At 38.5% G+C, this 17,360-nt stretch overlaps 2 protein-coding genes across 6 annotated transcripts in view; both read left to right on the forward strand.

The window, feature by feature from the left end:
* The window catches only part of si:zfos-2326c3.2 (traf2 and NCK-interacting protein kinase), a 594,814-nt gene that overhangs the window by 513,296 nt on the left and 64,158 nt on the right, over window positions 1-17,360 (forward strand). The window lies entirely within an intron of this gene.
* il1rapl2 (interleukin 1 receptor accessory protein-like 2) overlaps window positions 1-17,360 on the forward strand; it is a 478,610-nt gene that overhangs the window by 450,487 nt on the left and 10,763 nt on the right. For all 4 annotated transcript variants that reach the window (XM_046030692.1, XM_046030693.1, XM_046030695.1 and 1 more), the window contains exons 9-11: window positions 1,984-2,129; window positions 14,181-14,321; window positions 15,207-15,267. In XM_046030692.1, coding sequence (XP_045886648.1) covers window positions 1,984-2,129; window positions 14,181-14,321; window positions 15,207-15,267 — 348 coding nt within the window. The remainder of the gene's footprint in view (window positions 1-1,983; window positions 2,130-14,180; window positions 14,322-15,206; window positions 15,268-17,360) is intronic.

The following is a 17,360-nucleotide window of genomic DNA, read 5'->3' on the forward strand; positions in this document are numbered from 1 at the left end:
CTAGGTATTTACCCCATTGATGTGATATGTACTATGAGCTCTTACTAGTATGTATTGTCAGTTGTAGATCTGTAGTTGATGCTCTGTTGATGCTTGTATGTTGTTCCTCAAATGTAAGTTGCTTTGGATAAAAGCGTCTGCCAAATGAGTAAATGTAAATATTAATGATCATGTACAATGGGGTTTTGTACATTACTACATCATTTGCATTTAAGTTTCTATGTTTGGAATAGAGCAAAAGGAAGGGTAATTCCATTTTTTTGTGTATCATTTTAACATTTCTGTATATAACATTTATTTTTTGTGAGTAGCACAAATGAAAATACAAAGTTTATACAAGCCTGTGCAAATAAATGTACCTTATAACCTTGTTTTCATTCCCTTCGAATTCAGCCATGTCATCATGCAAATTTAAAATGTAATTATTTTTTGTGTTTAAAGTTACGTGCTCTTTACATTTTTGTGGAAGCGACTTTGAAATTATTTTAGGGCTTATACTGTATGTAACATCACCTGTTGCAACATATACAGTAAATACTAATTTTCATATTTGGTATGTAATACTGTACTGTAATTATTGCTTGTGTTTTTTTTATGTGGTTCTTACATGTCAACCACTACCACATTCATGTTGTGAAAATTAAACTTCCATGCACTGTGAATATTGTTTAATCTAAAAATGTAATGCTGGCTGCAGACTCAAGCCTGTCCAAATTTGTCTTATTTCACACTCCTCACACCCATTTTATCTGGTCCTGTTGCGGTCTAAGACAATTTCCTCTGAGGTTCAAGCCGTGATTCCTCAAGTATTAGAAGCTGACACTGAGTTCACTTCAAAAGACACTGGCTTTGATTTCTCCACATGTAGAAGTAGTCTGCTTGAGTTTGGAGGGTGCTTTCTTTCATTAGCGTCTTTCCAAAAAAAAAAATTCAATAAAAATAATAGCAGAAGTCTAATGAATAGATTAAACTGTGTGTTCATCTGTTCTGACATAAGCCGCTAATGTGACAATACCTGGATAACTAATTATGTGCAGTGGTAACCTGCATTTCTTCCAAGGGAAGTGTTAGCATATCATTAGCTAACTGCGTTTTTATGTGGGTCACTTGTTGCATTACAGTCTGTAAGTGCCTTTGTACATCAACAGGAAATGAAACGGTGGGATTTATGAATGACATTATGTGAGGAAGCCGAAAACATAAACAGAAAACACTGCTCTTGCCATTTACAATCACCGCTAATTAATGTCCTCTCTCATCCCACACTGCATCATCAATAGGTCGCTTTCTCACACAGACCCTCAAAAAGGTCCTTGAGTTCAGTTTTAACTTCCTCCCACCCCCACATTAAATGAACAAAATGAAGTGGAATGGAAACTGAAATTGTGATGCCACTGTACCATCTGTGCTGACTGCTCTGAATTTGCCATGTCAGCACAGTTAGTCTGATATCAGATATCACTGGTTATGGCTGAATCTGACCTTAAGTCAGGCTTAAAGGTGGACGTCATGACCCAAACATCAGGTCAGTCTCCCTCTCCTCCTCCCCCTGCTTTAGAGTATGACCTCACCATAAGGAGAGAGGCTTTTTCCAGCTGTCGCCAATGTTTTCTACACATGCCTCCTTGCTCCCTCGGTCCTCCTTTTTCATCTGCTCTATACTCCACACTGCTCCACTCTATTTCTCCTCTTCTGTCTCCCTCTTTTCGCTTCTCATCCCACTCCTTTCACAGGTTTTGGTGGAGCCACATGTTTACTTCTCTCCTTATTCCCTGACTCTTCCTGCCTCTCATTTTTGTTCTTGTAGATTATTTTTATTTTATTAAGTAATCTCGGAGAAACTTCCTGCTAATCCATTTAATGTTTCATAAATGTTTATGTTCTCCTTGTCTTCCTTAAAAGGTTTTTAAAGGAGTAATTTTGGGGACAAAGAGATGTTCCTGCTGTCAGTGACAATTGTGTCCACTTTGTGTGCTTGTCCAGGATCTTGAGGGAGCATTTAGGGGAGAAGGAGGTGCAGCTTTCCTTAACGTTTGATGCTGTGGACGAGACAGACCTGGCCAACTACACCTGTTACGTGGAGAACCACATAGGGAAGCGCAGCGGGAGTGCTATACTGCAGAAGAAAGGTAGTTTACTCTCTCTTTGTCTTTCTCTCCCTTCCTCCAATTGTTGTTAGACAGAATTTAAGAAGTGCCTCAAATGTAGAGAAAACCAGCCATTATTATTTTTCATGTAACTCTTGGCAAGAAATCATACAAGTATATTTCCTAAAATGTTAAACATTTACTCTAATCACATTAAACATTAACTAAAGTAAAACTTGTTTCTATCCACAGATAATTTACTGTCAAACAGACAAGAAAGCACGTAGTCAAATTTAAAGCTTCCACAGTACATTATCCCAAAAGCAGTCCTTTATTTTTTTACCCTGACTTACTAAAAATAAAACCGTATCTGCTCTAGTTATCTGGGACGTATTCTATTTCCCTTTAAGATTCTGTTAACAAGGAAGCTCAGGAGCTGATGCTACTTTTATGACTCAGTAAATATTTGTGGATGTCAACAGCTTCTGACATAATTAAGACTTTAAAGGTGTGCTGTGATCAAGAAGAATTTGGGTAGCTGCTCTTGAAGAGCTGACAGAAAGAAAATAGTACCACATATATAGACTCTCATACAGGCCAACAGAAAATGCAACTGAAAAGATGTAACAGTATTGTGATTGACAGCTGATCTCCAGAAAGTGTGGTGAAAAAAACACCACAGCAAAGAGTGCTGAGCAACACAGATGGAGACAAAATAAAAAACACAGGATCTCATAGTTACCGCTTTGAATATATTCAGCTGAAAAATGCATGAGGGCACAGTTCCCTTTGTAAAACATTTGCAGCAGTCCTGCGGTATCTTGCCTTCCATCTGATGAGCAGAGAGAACGGGCCTGGTTGAGTCAGAGGCCAGAACCCAGGGAAGCCTAGTGAGACAAAGAGAAAGAGAATAGCCGAACGGCGCTGGAGGAGGAGACGAATTGTCTTTGTTACCTCAAATCTCGGTGGAAGAGAGAGCCGCTTGAATGCCCGGTATATGAAATAAATGTATGTAATGCAGAAAAGCAGGGACAGCGAAAATTGGGGGTATGTGGAAAGAGATAAACAGGCACAGAGACAGCGGGAGACAGAACGAGGCAAGAAAATTGAGAACAAGGAAGAAATAATATGCGGACCGAGAGATGAAGATGGGGAAGGTGAGGGGTGTACAAGGAAATCGGGAGAGGCGAAGTGAAGAGAAAAAGAGAAAAGAAGAGACATCGGGGGAGAGAGGAGGACTAAAAACAGGTCTGTCTCTCTCCCTGCCTGACTCCTGCTGAATGCCCTGGGTGTCACATCTATCTTACTATACTTAACTAGCACCCTAGGGACTCTCACACACAAGCACAAGCACACACACATATACACACACGCCTCCAGAGGGGGTCAGGATGGGAAATGTAGGGTCGTAATTACTTCACACTGTAATTACCTGGATGAACAGTGCGTGCGTGCGTGTGTGCGTGCGTGTGTGTGCGCGCACGAGAAGATTTACACTAAAGCAAAAGGCTGCATTGCTTTGCAGCATTTTCCTCTTATGTGTGTGATCAGACCTGATGCATTTACACAGAAACACATACCCTCCCCTCATGGGAGGCATTAAGTGTAATGGGTTTGTTTAAAAGCACAGTCGTGTATTTCAGACAGCACACTTTACCATACACACATGCAGTATAAAGGAGTGGAATACTCGAGAAGCTAGAACTTCAAACAGGTATCAGTATATGCTGAAAGTATCCCTGTTAGCCCTGCCAACAGCAGCAGAGTGTTTTTACATTTACATTTATTCATTTAGCTGACGCATTTATCCAGAGCGACTCCCAATTGCTATCCGTCTGGAGCAACGATGGGTTAAGTGTCATGCTCAGGGACACATTAGTGGATGGGTCTCTCACACCAAAGGCATATGTTTTATCCATTGCACCATCGCCACCTCTGTGTGTAGATGCTCTGTCACCTTCAAATGAGATCTCCTCAACCCCTTGACGCCAGAATTTATTACTAACTTTACTTTGTTTTCATTTGCTTTCAAGCTGATGCTAAATTAAGTCGAGATTGTTAATTTGTCTATAGAACATAAAAAAATAAATGATTTCAGGTATGATGTAGGTATGATGCAAATTAGCGAGAACAGGCAGAAATGAGAAACCAGTGCTTGCAAAAGGTTCCCAGGTACATACTGTACATGCACAAAGAGGCATTGGGGGAATACAAACGCTATCTCGGCTGCAGTCTGAATGGAAGTGGTGTAATGCGAATCTGTGCAGCGTAAAGGGGTTAAAATCAAGCAAAATATGTGTGAGTCCTCTTTAGGATGTCCGTGTACTGTATGTGTTGTGCACCTACCTGCTTCCTTTTGATTCAAACTGAAGTGGACTTTGAACGTCATTCTAAAACACACTCATGTCTTCCTTCTCCTTCATGTCTCTTTATCATACTTTTCCTGCCTCCCTTTGCCTCCCATTTATTTGAGTATTGGCACAGAGCATGTACAATACAGCACGGTATTGGGTTGCAGCAACTTTTGTACAATCCACATCTCAATTGTCCCAAAGCTTAAAACTCCTCAGTATCTGCTTCTCCTTATCTACATCTCCTGCTCTGTGATCAGAAAAGATTTACAGGATATAATAGGAGGAGATAATAGCTTTTACCTAAGAGTCCCCATTCACCAGTGTAATTCACCACCTACAGCACAGTTTCAGTGCAATTATTCTGTCTACGTGCAAAGTAGTTGAGCAAATCAGCAGGCACCATGATTTAATTTTTTATTTGAGCAAACTTTATGTTATTATCCTCCCTAAAACACCAGTGTATTTACAGATGCTAATAGAGAGTCAGCTGAAGAGGATTCATTACGACAAAAACTCCACTGTCCTTGCATGATTTTGAGAGAAAGTATAGGAATATTTTCAAATATATTTAAAACTTTGAGCTACAAATGACATTGCCTCTTTAAAAAAATATGTTAATTTTGGATCAGCCAACTTGGAGCAGAAACCAGTGCCTCAACAGACAGGACAATTAGGACAGGTTCTGAGGTGATGAGGAAGTAACAACAAAGCGCGACTTCAGAAGAAGACGCAATAGCATATGTAAATTTCTCTTATCAGTAGGGAACGTTTATTTAAATATTTGTCAAAGAGTGCTGTACTTTCTTACTATGGCTAGTGGCCAACTATCATATATTACAGTCCACATATACAGTATCTGCACTAATCAGTGTTTTATTTTAACAATGGGTCACATATTTATGTGTAATATGAAACGTTCACCTGTTGTGATGGACCTGCAGAGAATTTTCACTCTCAGAGCTTTACTTGTTGGTTCATTTGCCAGAACAACTTAACTATAAGAGCAATGTTGTGTTTATAGCTTGTTTTACTGCCATAAAAGGTGGCCAAAAAACTGTTACTTCTGCTTTAAAGCAGGCAGGCACTGGCGTTAAATGGACACAGTTAATGTTTTGTTGCGTGTTCTCACCATGTCAAAGTTCACAAACTTCCAAATTTGTGAAGTAGGCCAGAGGCATCCGGTGTATTTTTAATGCAGAATTATTAAGCTGATTTGAGTATACTACATCTCTAATGTCACTGACTGAATCACTAGCTTTTAGCAGTGGAGCAGTGTTGAGTGAAAGCCCTGTTGTCAGCTCAGTCATGATACACAGAAGTTCCTGTGTGGTAAAAAGCTTATTGAAAGACTACAACAGTCACAGCCGGTCATGATGTGATCTCTCTTTTGGAGGCAGGTGGTTGCTGGCAATTTAACCAAATAAAATGTGCTGAAATGGGCCAGCTTTTGTACTGAGATGAACAAAACTGTTCATCTCTATCCAGAACCTCAAGTTTAAGAGACTGAGCTAAGCGATGTATTGAACAGTCATGCGTTAAAACTATATACACAGTCATAGACCATTAACCTTAGAAATGAACAAAACCATTCAAATGAGCAACATCATTTGTAATTTCCACATCTAACACAGGCTACTTTTTTAAAAGTTCACTAACCGGGCTAACTAGCTTGCAGACTGTTAAGGTGCCTCCAGGCCTGAAGCCTTGAAACTAATAGGGTCACATTCAGGTGCCCGGACACAACATGACAACCGAAACAAAGCACAAGTTATCCTAAGTTAGCACAAGTTATCAAAGCTTGATTTCATGCACTGTGTGTGTGATTGAATTAGGGTGTGCTTTCACCCTGCAATGACCCAAGGTAATGGGCTGATGCATCAATGTTGCACGCGTGCACTCACACAGACACACACACCTAGAGTACACACACCATACACATCCACTTATTGTAACTGACAGAGCAGAAAGAGCTGCCTTCAGCCACCATGACGAGAGTCTTACTAGAAAGAAAAATGGAGGAAGAAGGACTGAAAGAGAGGAGGGATTGAGAGAAACGGGACAGACAGGGACTTGAGAAACACATAGTTTCTCTGACATCACTCAAAGGTTCCCGAAGTTGTGAGTTTGGGCCTCACCACAAGCTCCAATGTTGTTTGCTTCAACTAGAAGCAAAAAATAGAGATTTGGGCAGTGTAGTAAGGACACCACCAAACATTCCCTTTGACCCCATTTATACTTCATGCACCTTGGACCAATCGGATAGCTATTGTAACTAATGCCACTTTTGGCAAGCACAGACACATGAATAAAGGGATTTGGACCCAAGTGCAGAACACATGCAGTTCACATTTGAGTTTTCTTAATAAACATTATAAAGGTGAACATGTTTACATGATGTAGAGGCAGGCTACAGTCCAAAACAAAGAAAACACATCCAAGCTGGTCCATGCAATAACCCAAAGTCCAAAATAAATCCAAAAAAAAAACAGGCACAGGAAATCGGGGAGGTGATTAACAATCCACAGGTGAAACCAAGTGGGGAGCAAACAATCACACACGCAGGAAAAACAAGCAGTAAGTGAAGTGACTAGAAACAAGAGGAGAGGAAAATACCAAAGTAAATCAGGAAACAAAAGAACAAAGGCTATGTTCAGACTGCGGGCCTTAATGCTATATTCAGATTTTTTTCCCAGATCCGATTTTTTTGTTTGACAGTTCACATTATTGTTTAATGTGAACTGTCAGACGAAACAAGGACCCACAGAGGTTAGCTCTGGTTAGCTCCTACTTGCTAATCCTCCCAATTTTCACGGGACTTCAATCATGGTGCCTGCTGATTTGCTCATGTACGTAACTAACACTGATATAAAAAGATCAGATCTGAATCAAAAATGGCCAACAAAATCAGATTTGGGTCACTTTGGCCTGCAGTCAGAAAGTAGCCAAAAAAATCAGATTCAGCTTTATTTGCCAGGTATTTATACACATACAAGGAATTTGACTCAGGATTGTACATTGTTCATATTGCTTAATAACAATAATACAATAATAAATCAGACACAGGCTACAGTATAGAGAACACATATATACACACTATAAACAAAAACTATATAGACAGATTGAGATAATAGTGCAATGAGCAGAGTGCAAAGGATGCAGGAGTAAATTATTATTGTCGGAGGTGGATGTGATATGCAGGTGCGCGTACACATACATGCATACATGTACACATGTACACAGTGTGATGGAGCATAGTGCAAAGGATGCTGGAATAAATAAGTGGATTTGGTATACAGTATATACAATATGCAAATATAACAGTTTGAACAGCTCTGAAATAGAGAACGAGAGAATGATGAATAAATAATAGGTGGTAGTCAGTAAACAGGTGGCTGAGTAGAGGCAGAGTTACTGGGTTATTGCACAGGAATTGTTCCTGACCCTGTGAGTCAGAGTCAGCTGTTCATCAGAGTGATGGCTTGTGGGAAAAAAACTGTCTGAGTCTGTTGGTTTTGGCGTTCAGTGCTCTGCAGCGCCTACCAGAGGGGAGAAGCTGTAAGAGGTTGTGACCGGGTTGAGCTGGATCTGCAGTGATGTTTCCTGCCCATTTCCTGGATGGAGGGTTAGGGTTAGAGTTTCAAAGGACTTCATGACTACAGATGTCAGGGCGACAGGCCTGCAGTCAGTTAATCCAGAGATGGAGGGTTTTTTGGGGACCGGGATGATTGTGGAGCGTTTGAAGCAGGAGGGAACTTCACACAACTCCAGTGGTCTGTTGAAGACCTGTGTGAAGATGGGGGCCAGCTGGTCTGCGCAGATCTTCAGGCAGGATGGTGACACACCGTCGGGACCAGAGGCCTTCCTGATTTTCTGCCTCTGGAAGAGCTGGCGCACGTCCTCTTCACAGATCATGAGTGCAGGTGAGGGGTCAGAGAGGGGTGACAGCGTGACAGTGTGGGAAGGTGATTGTTTGAAGTTGGAGTTGGAGCAGGGGAGAGGTGTGACTGTAGGCTTCTCAAACCTATAATAGAAACCATTCAGCTTGTCAGCCAGTCGTTTAGTACCAGCAGAGTTGGGGGATGGTCTCCTGTAGTTAGTGAGTGTCTGCAAGCCTCTCCACACTGACTGTTTTCTAGCTTTTCAGCCTAGCATCTCTTTGATTCTTTGACCTCTTTAGTCAGGGCTGCAAGGGGGACAGAGCGATAGGCGTCCTTTAATGTAGTGTAGCAGTGGTCCAGTGTGTTAGTGTCCCTGGTGGGACACTTAATATGCTGTCTGTACTTTGGAAGTTCATGGCTGAGGTTTGCTTTGTTAAAGTTCCCGAGAACTATGAGCTGGGAGTCTGGATGTTTTTTCTCCACATTAGTTATCTTGTCGGCCAGGTGTAGTAACGCCTCACTAACACAGGCCTGAGGTGGAATGGCTAAACGGCGACCAGAACAAACAAGGAAAACTCCTGCAGTGAATAAAATGGTTTACAATTTATGAATATTGTCTCTAAGTGAGGACTGCATGACTGTGACATCTGTACACCAACTTTCGTTTAACCTCGAGACAGAGTCTGCCTCCCCATAAGGACAAAACAATTTGGAAGTGTAAATGCGGCCGTTGAGTGATAATATAGATACTGTCTATATAATGTTGCATTTCCGTCACTTTTAGAAAAAATTTCACTTGCTCCCGAAAAGACTCACTTTTTAAAAAAGTGTTAATGTGTTAAGCTATCTTGTCTTTGACTTCATGTGGAAAATATTTTGTTCGTTTACTAGCTGTTCTGGAGTTTTTGATTATATCACAAGTTCTTCGTCGGCTGATGGAGTTTGCTCAGTTGTCATGGAATTGTACATGTTCAAATTTCTTTCAAGGCCCTGCTCACCCACACATGTATTTTGGTCGTTCTGGACGATTAGATATCATTTGGAATCTATGTTGACTGGAGTTTGGCTAGAGGTTGGGAACTTGAGGTTTTCCTAGTCACTTCAATAGCGTAGAGAGTTATTTTATTACAGCTTCTACGTTAAAAGAAACTGCTTCTTAAGGCTTTTCAGCATCTCGTGATGGTTCCAAAATGAGACAGATGGTACACTGGGAGACAAGCTTTAAGGCTATTTTTATTTCATAATCATTAACAAGTTTTTGACAAATTGCTTTGGCAACAGATGCTAAATGCACTTCTTACAAAGCCAGTGGGATAAAATGAAAAAGTAAAGGACAAAAAGACACTAAAGGCTGTTTAATTCAACAAGGTGGTGTCCGTGTCACTGTGTTCGGTTGTGAAGAGAGACAAAGAGCATGACAGGGAGGAAAATTATGAAAAAACCTCACTGAAAATTATTTTATCATATTCTCTTCCTATACATGCAGACACACACCACCACCACCATTACCGCTTACTATCCTTTTTATGCCTAATAAGTAAAAAGCATACTTAAAATTCAACGTTCAAATTCTGCTCCCATTTTCCTGTGCAATGATACCAGGAGACGGCGGCAAGTGACTCATTACTAATGGAAAATATCTGAGAAAGATAGATGAAGGGGGTAGTGGCAATAGAAAGGGGGGGGTGGCAGAGAGAGGAACACAGGGGAAGGAGAGAGGGATGGATGGAGGCGGGGGAGTGGAGAGAGAAGCAGAGGTTCCTAAATGTTTCTCATTACTAATGGAAGCAATCTGAGTTCACTTCACTGTAGAGCAAATATTTGGCAATTAGTTAAATTTTACTATTTTTCATCCCCCCTTGGACCACCAGTCCATCTCTCCCTCCCGCCTCCCATATCCCCGACTCTGTCACTGTCCCACCTCTTTCTTGTATATAGTGTCTCTGTGTATATAGAGGTGGTATGGCAGCTTAGGGTAGAGTTGGAGAGACGTCTACTGGTGAAATGTGGTAACTTCAGAAAGATTATATACTGTAGGTGCATTGTGGGAGATGATTTCAAAGAATAAAACACAAATATTAATCTATTTCAAGTATATTTTAAGATTCTCAGGTTTTAAAGAGATGAGTAGTAGCATGCATGAGAGGAGTTAATTGTCACCCTAAAAGGGGCAGAATGTTTATAATATGATGTATACTATAATATTTGTAATATGGCGCAGCACACATTCATATTGAAAAGTGTTACAAGTATTAGAATTTAGACCTTTCTATGAAGGACATCGCTATAATGACTTATGCATATATTTATAACACGATATAATGTGTCCATAAGACATTATAACAATTGCTATAATCACTTACAAACATGCATTAGGCGCTATAGAGAAGTTCATAACGTATTATGACCTTTTGATTTAATGTTTTATAACTAATATTAATACCAGTTTATATCAATGTGCGGCAAGAATCTCCAACCATGTTCCATAACACATTATAACCACCGACTCTGCCTCGTTATGAATACACTTTAGTCACCATTAACAATTAGTGATATAAATTATAGTATATACTTATAGTAATTTTTAAAGTTATAGCCTATATAGGAGGCAGAGTCAGTAGTAACTGTTATAATGTCTTATGGACGCATTATATCGTGTTACAAATATATGCATAAGTCATTATAGCGATGACCTTCATAGAAAGTGTTACCGAATTTAGTTTTGATTTTTAAGTTGCACAAATAAGAAAACACAAAAATCATAACATGTGTGAGATATAGAAATGTCCAAAAGGGCTTATAAAGACATCTCGAGAAAAGAAATATACAATTCCAGAATCCAGAATCCAGGCATCCAGAAGAAAAAAGAAAAAAGATAAAAATAGAACATTTGAAGAACTAATAATTATACATGTCAAAAAAAAAATTAACACACACACAGTTGCTAATAACAAGTAAAGCATACTATAGAAAAGATGCTAGTAGAAATGAACAGAGAGTTGTTGTAAGAGACAGATAATTTACACGCCTGTGTGGATAAAAAAAAAAGTGAAACATTTATATTAGAAATAGAAAGAACAGAAGATTCACAAAATTTACAACACAACGTAGGCAGCAGCGACATGTCTCTCAGCTCTTGTTTTGGAAGTCTTAACATAAGATGTTAATGTTGGTGCAGGCTGTAATACAAAGTCTTGGAGGACTTAGTCAAATCACTATTAAATATAATATAAACAAACATACGCAAAATTCACAACATTAAATTTAACCAAAAAATGTGACTTTTGTGTGTGTGTCACGTGTATGCTGTATGTCAAATTAATCAATTAATTCAATTAATCACTCTGAATTGATACTGTCTGCAAAGATTCTCAGTCATTCAGGTTATAGTTATCCAAGCTGGGTTCACATCAAGGGCTTGGTTGAAGATGTTTGAGAAGAATATTCCTCATCACAAAGCATGATCAATGCTGTACAACATTGTGTGCTTATAGTTACTTTTTTCCTGCCATTGTTTGGAAAATCAATAAAAACTGGTTTTAGAATGAAGTGGTTCCAGGAAAAGTCATAGGGATGAGATGAGTTGGCGAGTGTGTGTGTGTGTGTGTGTGGGTGTGTGATAGTAATAGATCATATTTCCCATGATGTCATTCACCAGCCACATTCCATTAATCTCCCATACACTCATACTGCCTATGATAGCACTATCATTCATTCACACACGCACACCACACACACAATCTGAGATCATGTATGTGTGTGTGTTTAACATGTTGATGTGAGGTCATCTGTCTCTCTCAGTCAAAGCTACATACTTTGTGTTGTGGCTGAATGACTGTATATTCTGCAAACATTTAATATGCAGAAGTATAAAATACAGAACTACACAGGTGGTTCCTCCTTTAATGTCATTTACACTTCAATTTGATGTTACACCATGAGATCAGCACTTGCATCTCAACATCTTAAAGTATCATCAATACATTTCAACAGAGACCACACAAACTAAACTGTCTGCGAAAATTGCAGCAATACCAGCCCTGTCTGTATCTGTCTCATTCACTGTGTCCTCATCCACAAAGCCCTCTCTCTTGTATAAGTGAAACTTGTAGTTTAAACACTATTTCAAAAAAAGCATACCTTTTTTGGCTGGATACTTTAAAATGTTGCTGTCTCTCACTAGTTCTTCAATGTTGCCTACCCCAGCTGTAATGTTTTCACAACTGTGAATTGAATAGAATAGAACTTTATTGTCATTGTTTGGTAACAACGAAACACTGTTCAGCAGCTCTGGGTCTACAGCGAGACATAAATACAGCAATATAATAAATAGATAAAAACCAAGACATCGTGTGCAATTGGGTTAACTCCCCCACCTCCAATAAAGAGCAATGCACAGGAGCTTCTCTAAATATTTCAATGGTAAGCATCTGGGACTACAGTTAAATATACCTATATACAGGATGACATTAATCTATCATTTGGAAAATCCTCTGTCAAGGTGAAGCTATGCTGTTAAAGTGAGACTGGTACATTTGAAAGGAAGAAGAAATAATACATTCTTTGCCTTACAAATGAAACGTTTATTTTACAAGCAATAAACGCACCCTTGCTCAGATACAACGAAGGGCTTTGCTGCCACAGCCATACTTGGTTAGGTATGACAAGTAGCTTAAGATGGCTAATGTAAGCTAATGCTAATAAGCTAGTAATAAAGATTGATATTGTTGTTTAACTGACCTCACTGTGTCAATTTAACTCTACTTGTTGCATTGTTTCACTCCATTTTAGCTTGTACTAGTCTCCTGTTATTGCCATTTGTGGCCACAGTGGCTACTGTTCAGTGAAAATTACATAGGCTGGCTTGAAAGCAGTACTGGACAGAACCAGGACAAGCGTGCAGAAAAAACAAACTCAGATCAATTTACTGTTATTTTCTTAAATACACTTGGTAAGTTCTTATGCCTGACAAGTTTTCCTACTTTACTTACGTCTCCAGCAGAAGCTTTCTGTGACCTTGCTAAATGTTTGACTTTGACTTTGACTTTGTTTCAACCATGGGCCCATGAATTAAAGCAGTGAATGAGCTGCCGAAGCCGCACAGAGCTGTGCGCAGAGTGGTCTGCTAATTCATAGTGGAACTGGCACTTCTAACAACCCTTACACATTACAGGGAGTCATTTCACTCAGTGGTGACATCAAAATACTGCCTAATGGAGCTTTAATTAAATGTTGTGTGATATTCATTCAACCCCTGACCTCAGTGTAGAAGAGTCCAAAGAGAATTGCTACATAAGCAAACAAAATTAGCCCCTAATTAATTAGCTCTTGCCAGACGGCTTGTTTTTGTGGTTTTAAGTCATGTTAATATGTCTTACAGGCCTGGCGTGTGTCTTTTTGTGCCTCAATAAATTCCGTTAAATTCAGTGTGCTTTATTGGCAGGGATATTAGGCAGACTGTTATCAAAGCTTCCTAATGCAGTTGTGATTCATCAAAAAAAAAAACAAATATATATATATATATATATATATGCGACTATCAATACTGTTTGTCTGAATGTTTGAGTGAATAAGTTTCTGAGTTATTGATTTAGAAAATTTGCCAATCTAAAGGTAATTTAAGTTTTCATGTTTTTTTATTTCCTGTTGTCAAAATGTTGTAGATCACACTGACGTGAGCAGACCGGTTAGTAAAAAGCACATAGGAAAAAATCAACACAAAGAAAACTGAGCTTCACTCATTTAGTGTTAAAAGTATATATATGATTATTTTGTTTTTTAGCTCGCCGCCAGTGATCCTTTGAACAATAACTGATATAAATCTCATCGATTTATCTTCTCCTCCTTCCCCCTGACTGTAGATATGTATCGCCTGGAGTTGGCTGGTGGTCTGGGGGTCATATTGTTGCTGCTTGGAGTCCTGACAGCACTTTATAAGTGTTACAACCTGGAGATCATGCTCTGCTACAGGAGACACTTTGGCAGTGATGAAACTGAAGATGGTAAGCCTATTGGTGTGCTCACGTTGCACACTAGAGGACAATCACACAACAGCAGCGTCCAGACAGGCAACTTACAACAGGAATCAGAATGTACATCGACATGCATGTTGAAGTAGGAAGAGCAGAGAACGACAAACATGGAAGACAGCAGTGAGAGAACAGTGGAGTGCATACAGTTGAAGAGGTTTCTACACAATGTTCATGTTGGCAACTTGTTGCTGTACTCACATTAAGTCCAACAACACACACTCACTAATGACTGTGCGGCAGTGAAAAGCCATTAGTAAGTTAGTCAGTAATTACTAAGTAGAAACATGATGGTGAAGCAAAAAAAAGCACAAAAGATACAATTAAACCCAATCAAGTGTACACTCAGTCAAAGAAAGCAATTAACAAAAAATGAGAAGTTAATTAACTTTTTCTCAATCGATTGGGTGATGTTTTTCTTTGGTCATCTGTTGAAGGGTAACCATGAGCTTTTTTTTTTGCACAGTACATTTCAAAAGTAAAATTGACAAGCAGTGAAAGTAAATAAATGATGCTGCATGAAGAAAAGAAAACTGACAAATGTGTAATTTTGTAGCATTGATTGTAAGTATTGATTTCAAATGAAAGATCTAACTCAGCCTGCTAGGGAAAGCAGGCTGTGCGAAATGGTGACCACAAGCATCACATCTCTGTACTTGGTCAGTTTCTGATCCATTGCTACATTTTTAAAAAGCAACGGTGTAAGCTAAGTATAATATTAGAATTATGACAAGCGAGAAAAAGAGAAGTAGTAAAAAATTAAATGTTATTTTGTGTCTTGACCAGACCAGTACCATGGCTTCATGTCGCTCTCAGTATAACTGGACTCATTCTGTCTCACTGTCTATCTCTTCACAGATAATAAGGAGTACGATGCCTATCTGTCCTATACTAAAGTGGACTTAGACTCTTTGGGCAGGTCAGTCACTTTTTATTTATTACTCCTTAAAAAGGTAATAATATTACTTTACTTATTAATATTACTTTATGTAAAACTGGTTATGTTACTGTATTAGGCTACTTCACTACGATCCACCAACTTACCCTTCACCCCCAAACAAAGCAGTCTCTCCCGACTTATCATCTTCATAACAGCAGCAAGGAGTGTGATTTTTAGAAAACATATAGCCTAACGTTTCTTAATAAAAATATAATAAAGCAAGTAAATCCCTACTTTTGAACTAGGCTACATTTTTTCTGCATATATATTTATAAGAGCAGTAGCCTATTCAGTATTTTTTTTTTCTGTGACCTTGCTAAATGTTTGACTTTGACTTTGTTTCAACCATGGGCCCATGAATTAAATCAGTGAATGAGCTGCCGAAGCCGCACAGAGCTGTGCGCAGAGTGGTCTGCTAATTCATAGTGGAACTGGCACTTCTAACAACCCTTACACATTACAGGGAGTCATTTCACTCAGTGGTGACATCAAAATACTGCCTAATGGAGCTTTAATTAAATGTTGTGTGATATTCATTCAACCCCTGACCTCAGTGTAGAAGAGTCCAAAGAGAATTGCTACATAAGCAAACAAAATTAGCCCCTAATTAATTAGCTCTTGCCAGACGGCTTGTTTTTGTGGTTTTAAGTCATGTTAATATGTCTTACAGGCCTGGCGTGTGTCTTTTTGTGCCTCAATAAATTCCGTTAAATTCAGTGTGCTTTATTGGCAGGGATATTAGGCAGACTGTTATCAAAGCTTCCTAATGCAGTTGTGATTCATCAAAAAAAAACATATATATATATATATATATATATATATATGTGACGTAGCGTTACTTGGGTTAGTAACTGTAACAATATTACTGTTTTGGAAAATTAATTAGTTACACTACTTAGTTACTGGGAAAAGTAATATTATTACAGTAATGCGTTAACTGCCCAACACTGTCCACTTATATGAATTACAGTTTTTTTTTCAATTGCTAACATGCATTGGTCAAAACTGAAGTCACATTGTCAAAACTCTTCACACAGTCAGTGAAACAGAAGTTTCTCTTTGTTTTAACACAAAATGCATTCAATGACCACTTTCTCCAAAATCTATGAACTCTTTTCCCAGTACTCCTTCACTACCTGCAAAACACTGTCTATCTGCAGCACATTTTTCAGATGTGTCCAAAAATGTTAAAAACACATTCAAAACAGAATGATGGTATTTCTGATATAACCAGACTGAAATAGAATAGAAAATCTTACAAGAATATTTACCCAAGGTTTATGTTTACGTCTATGTGCGTGGGAAACTGTGTGAAGTGTTTTGAACTAAGTATGGTTTAGAACCGCAGTCTGAGAGTAAAGCAGGAAATGTGCTTGTGTTTTAGCAGAATTGTTTGAGGGGGTTGGTACATGAACTACAGGTCGTGGTCATTTTGGCTCAAATACAGTGATAGTATGTAAGCAATTGAGGAAAAAAATGTATTGCAGCACTGAAATTTTAGGAATTACTTTTTTGTTTCAAAATAATTCACCACTTTCTCCAAAATCCATGAGCTCTTTTCTCATTACTACTCCACCAACTCTAAAACACTATATACTGTATCTGCAACACATTTTTCAAATGCTAACACAATGAGTCCAAAACTGTTAAAAACACGTTCAAAAGAGAATAATGGTAAATATTCTTCATTTCTGAAGTAACTAGACTGAAATAGATAGAAAATCTTAGCAATATAATAAGTTTTGTTTACATAGTTTACGTCTATGTGCGTGGGAAACTGTGTGTAGTGTTCTGAAGTGTGGTTTAGAACTAGTCTGAGTGTAAAGCAGGAAATGTGCTTGTTTTGTAGCAGAATTGTTTCACAGGGTTGGTACATAATAATAATAATAATAATCCTTATTTGTAGAGCACTTTTCAAAAACAAGTTACAAAGTGCTTTAACAAGTGTAAAGAATAATACAAAAAAAAAGATAAGAGCATGAAAATTTAATATAAAATTAGTAAAATACAATAAAATAAAAGGGATAAAATAAAGTCAAATAAGATCGGGAAAAGCTCTCCTATAAAAGTAT

Source organism: Micropterus dolomieu, linkage group LG19, assembly GCF_021292245.1.
Source record: "Micropterus dolomieu isolate WLL.071019.BEF.003 ecotype Adirondacks linkage group LG19, ASM2129224v1, whole genome shotgun sequence".
NCBI lineage: Eukaryota > Metazoa > Chordata > Actinopteri > Centrarchiformes > Centrarchidae > Micropterus > Micropterus dolomieu.